Source organism: Mus caroli, chromosome 17 (genome assembly GCF_900094665.2).
Source record: "Mus caroli chromosome 17, CAROLI_EIJ_v1.1, whole genome shotgun sequence".
Lineage (NCBI taxonomy): Eukaryota > Metazoa > Chordata > Mammalia > Rodentia > Muridae > Mus > Mus caroli.
The window spans coordinates 70459605-70464908 of record NC_034586.1 but is presented as its reverse complement, the minus strand read 5'-3'; the positions used below and the strand labels follow the sequence as shown (position 1 = coordinate 70464908).

Genomic DNA, 5304 nt, shown 5'->3' with positions numbered 1-5304 from the left:
ACACAAAAAGAACAAAGAAAAAAAATAGAATGGAAATCTCTTACCTAGTTTCTAAACTTAACCTGTTAATAGATGAAAAGCCTACTCATTGAAAGTTTCTTCAACACCAAAAAAAAAAAAAAAAAAAAAAAAAAAAGAAGGTAAAACAGAAACAAAAGAACGAAGTCTAGCAGCCACTTGGAAAGACCCAATTCCAACTACATACTGAAATCATCACTTGGAGTCTGTCCCCCGGAAGGCCTGCAAGTACTAGCCACCGGTTGATGGAATGAGGCACTGTACAAAAGTAGCAATGAACTAACTAAGCATCGTGTGGGCTTTGATGTGAGGACTAGGGACTATCATGATAGCCACGGCTTTCTGAGACAAAGGGAGATCCTTTTACCTTCAACTTACTTGTTTGTTTTCTTTCTTCCTTCCTTCTTCCCTTCCCTTCCCTTCCTTCCTTTCTTTCCTTTCTTTCTTTTTTATGACAGGGTTTCACTATATAGCCCTGCCTGTCCTGGATTCACTCTGTAGACCAGGCTGGCCTTGAACTCAGCCTGCCTCTGCTTCCTGGGTACTGAAATGAAAGGTACCACCACAAACCTGCTTCCTTGGTTTCTTATTGTCTGTTTCCTTTCTTTTTGTGTTTTTACATTTGTTTGCATGAGAGGAAAACTCTTGGGTGTCAGCTCTCTCCTACCATGTGGTCTTAGAGATCACACACGGGTATCAAACTTAGTGCAAAGTGCCTTTACGGCTGAACTCTATTTTTGTTAAGTTTTCATATCCCCATCCTTTCAAGTGTCCTTTCTTTTCCTGAAAGGTCCAACAATCCATACCACAGGTTCTCAGGTTTCTAAAGACATAAATGGAAGAGATATCGCACAAGCAAGCAAGAAACTAGCCACATTAACTAACGCAGTTCCTATCCAAGGACCACTAGGACAGGAAAGGCCAAGAAGCTCCTGGATCATTCTATTCCTACAAGAATACTTAACAAAAGCAATCCTTAGTCCTGAGGAAACTGCTGAGATTAACAACTGGGTAAGGCACTGGTAAAGTAACAGAGGTAGTAATTAAATTCTCAGCTCCACTTAGTCCACCTGTGCTGGCCTGTACAATGCCAATAATCTCCAAGAATGACTGGGGATTACAAAAAGCATAGTTGTGTTTAAACCCAGCATTTGTGAGGCAGAGGCAGGAGAATCTGACTTTGGGGCCAGCTTAAACTATACAGTGAGTTCTGGGACAACCAGAGCTATGTAACTAGACTCTATCTCAGAAAACCAAAACATTTTTAAAAGTCATAAGCTACCAAGTATGAAACATTTCAGATTCTGACCCAAAAGAGGCATCTTTATCAAAGCAAATCAACACATTCTCAGATACCTAGTAGGCAGTTATAAAATTCTGTCAGAAACCTGTCTCTGGTAATCCAGCTTGTAAAATTCCTTATCTTCCTAATACCTTCCACAGACCACTTATGCCACTATTAGCAAACCGGAAGACACAGGGGCTAAGAACTTAAATGCTGTATTAAGACATGGCAGGCAAAAAAGGGTCAACAATTCCCAAGAAAATCCAGGGATGTACAACCTTAATGAACCTTCTTAATAAAGGCTCCAGCATGCCAGAAAATCGCCCCATAGGGCTAATACTTAGCATATTGAGCATGCTGCCTTATTTGAATTAATAGATTATAATGAGGCTGCCACTGGCTATTTCTGAGGGTACAGCCAGCTAGCCAGGCTGCCTGTACTGGGTAAATGCAGACAGGCTGAGCAGCATGTGCTTCCTTCCTTCCCTATAGCACAGCTGTGTTGTAAGTGTACATGAGCCTGTTCAGCTCCAGTGCTTCTTCCAAACCATCACACACACTAGAGCATGGAAAGCAACAGAATGCCTTCTGTACCACGTTAGTGTTCTAGACCTCACCTCTGACCAAGGAAAGTATCTCAAAGAAAAAAAAAGTCCCAGCACTGGGCTCTTACTCATGAAAGTCACTTAATATAGTACCCAAAGAAGGTAATGTACAGTACATGACCACTAACAGCTCACTGACTCTAGTGACCCTGAAAGTGAACAAGTCCCCATTGCAGGACTCTAGTCATAAGCTTATAACACAAGTTAGACGAGACCATGCACTCCAGCATGTGCACCATTTAATAGAGCTGATCACAGGCTTTTTCTTCTTTTCTATGCTATAAGCTACACAACTTGTTTTACACAAAAGAAAAATCCAGGAAAAATACAATCGTTCTACCAAATTGGCTGAGACGATGCCCAGCAATTTTAAGCTCCTTCTGCTACTAAATGGACATACACACAAAACTCTGTGTGTGTGTGTGTGTGTGTGTGTGTGATTTCAGTATTTAATAGAGAAACAGAATAAAAATCATGGTTTCTAAATCTAACCTGTTGATAAATGAAAAGCTTCCTTATCAAAAGGATTTGTAGAACCACAGGGGAAATAACAACAACAAAAACAAAGTCCCCCACCCCAATAACACAATTACTGTATTCTAGCGCCAAGCTTTCCTACTAAAGATGTTATATCCACATGGGTGGGGGTGCAGGTGGGAGTGGGGTGTGCTCTCACTAAGTGCAAGAGCACTGCACTACAGTATCACTGTGGACTCACGCCAATTCCAACAGCCCCAACCTCTTTCTCTGTCCCTGCTTCCTGTGCCACCTTTGTGTCACAGCTTTTCGCAGCTTAGCTCTCTAATATTTCTTAAATCAATTTCTTATAATACAGTTCTTCGACTAAAAATCACAGTATAACTCAGGCTTTCTTAAACAAAATATTTCATTGCTGGAGTTACAAACTAGAAAAACCATGGTAAAAGTACAAAAAATTCAATGCAAATATTAGGGCAGGAATGGCGACGTACACATGTAATGCCAGCATCAAGGAACTGCAGCAGGAGGGTCACCAGTGTGACAGGAGGCTTTTTTATTATAAGAAAATAAATGCAAATATTTTTAAGATTTCATCTCTCTCTTTAAGGATGAGCATGAAAACATACCAAAGAGCTAGCCTAAGGAAAAATGATAAAGACCATTATTTAAGTGAGCTCGCTCACAACTGTGCTTGAAAGAAAAGTGTGAATGGAAATTTTACTTTTACGAAAACAATTTTTAATTTCAACCTGTATCTGTTGTTATCTATTATACTTACAACTTAAGAGAAAATCTGAGAGTAATATAAATTAATTATATCTAAGGATTTTACTCAAAGAAATTTCTCTTCACCTAATTTACCAAAAACAATTTCAAAGAAAACACTAACCAAGGTGTTCTAACACAGGCCTGTAGGCCAGGTACTCAGGAGAGGGAAACCAGGGTCAATAATCTCAAGACAGGCAGGGGTGGACAGTAAGGTCTTGCCTCAAAAGCACAGGAGAGGAGGGGGAGGGAGGAGGAAAAGGAGAGGAATGGAGGAGGGGGGGAGAAGGAAGGAAAGGGGGAAAGAAGAGAAAAGGAAAGAGAAAATGGGACTACTGATAGGGATCTGCAGTTAAGGTTACTTGCCAATTTAAGTCTGATGATCAGCGTTCAATCCCCAGAACTCCTGTGATAAAAGAAATGACTCCCAGCTTGTGCTTAATACAGGCATTGTGGTGGCATGCAGTCTCTTGGTCTCTCGTCCTCTCCCTCACACCCGCCACATACACATTAGTAAGTAGCTTAATTTTTTTGGGAAAAAAAAAAAAAAAGACCACATTTCCATAGCTATGTTCCCATTCTCATCGAAGTTTGCTTACTTAACTTACTTAACAAAGGCTCATTCACCAACCTCTCAACTAATACAACACACTAAGGATGATCACAGAAGCCTGGACACATAACAAACAGAGGCACTCACAGAAATTAAAAGTAGGGTGGTGGTGGCAGAGCACACCTTTAATCCCAGCACTTGGGAGGCTGAGGCAGGCGGATCTCTTGAATTTGAAGTCAGCCCAGTCTACAGAGTGAGCAGAGTGGATTCCAGGTCAGCCAGACTCTTGTCTCAAAAAAAAAAAAAGGAAGGAAGGAAGGAAGGAAGGAAAAGGGGAGGAAGGAGGAGGGAAGGGAAGGAGAGGGAAGGGGAAGGGGAAGGGAAGGGAAAACTGTAAAGGGCTGGAAAGCTGGCTAAGTGGTTTAGAACCCTGTCTTGGCCTCTGGTGGATCCAGTTTCAAAACCCAACACTCATACAGCAGTTCACATGTATAACACCAATTCTTGGTGATCTGAAACCCTTCTTCTGGCTTCCTTGAACACCAGGCACATGAGTGTTAAACAAATATACATGCAGGATACACACACACACACACACAGAGAGAGAGAGAGAGAGAGAGAGAGAGAGAGTGTGTGAGTGTCAAGGGGTAAAAAAGAATAAACTGAGTTTGAGGCTGAAGCAGTTACGAGCACTTCCAGAGGACCTCTGATCAATTACCAGTGTCTACATGATGGCTAACAGCTGTCTATAACTCCAACTGTAGAAGATCTAATGTCCTCTTTTGGTTCCATGGGTCCTATATACATATGGTACACAGGCATGTATGAAGGCAAAACATTTATGCATATTTCAAATCTTTTTTCAAAAGAGTAACCCTCAACAGCATAGTTTTTAGCTAGCCACAATTACAACCCAATGGTAGAGCACTAGCCTACCATTATCTGAGAGGGTGGGCTCAATCTCAGCAGCACAGAGACACTGGTGTTTCAACCATATCATACAAGATGCTATCTCTCGTAAGAAGAGAAAAGGGCAGTTAGAACATTTCTAGAGGAACGGGACAGGAAGAGCAGGAGAGGAGGAACTTAGTCCATCCTAGTCCCAAATACACTGTAATTCTTACCTTAGCAACTTTATGGTTTGCTGCAGTTTCATGAGATGTATTTTTTAAACCATCTTTGAGCTGTGTGATGAACAAATCATAACCCTCTGTACTAGAAACATCTATCTTTTCTATACATGCTGATAAGAGCTGCTGTGCCTAAATTAAAAAAAAAAAAACATAAAATTAAACACAATAAAACAGTCTTTATTCAGCTTTCTTATGATAGTTTTAACTATACAAAGCTTAACCTTACAATTAATTTTATATAAACCTAGGTAATCACTTAAATGAATTAAAGCAATGCATTCAATGTAGTAGCCAGAAGGCAATATATCAATACAGTAGTTACCATAAATTAAACAAAGAAAAATAAACAACCTAAAACTATTATAATCAAAAGTGAAACATAGCCGGGCGTGGTGGCGCACGCCTTTAATCCCAGCACTCGGGAGGCAGAGGCAGGCGGATTTCTGAGTTCGAGGCCAGCCTGGT

At 40.7% G+C, this 5304-nt stretch overlaps 1 protein-coding gene across 2 annotated transcripts in view; it reads right to left on the bottom strand.

The window, feature by feature from the left end:
• Positions 1-5304, bottom strand: part of Birc6 (baculoviral IAP repeat containing 6) — a 174407-nt gene that overhangs the window by 149166 nt on the left and 19937 nt on the right. For both annotated transcript variants that reach the window (XM_021186109.2, XM_021186110.2), the window contains exon 3: positions 4831-4968. In XM_021186109.2, coding sequence (XP_021041768.1) covers positions 4831-4968 — 138 coding nt within the window. The remainder of the gene's footprint in view (positions 1-4830; positions 4969-5304) is intronic.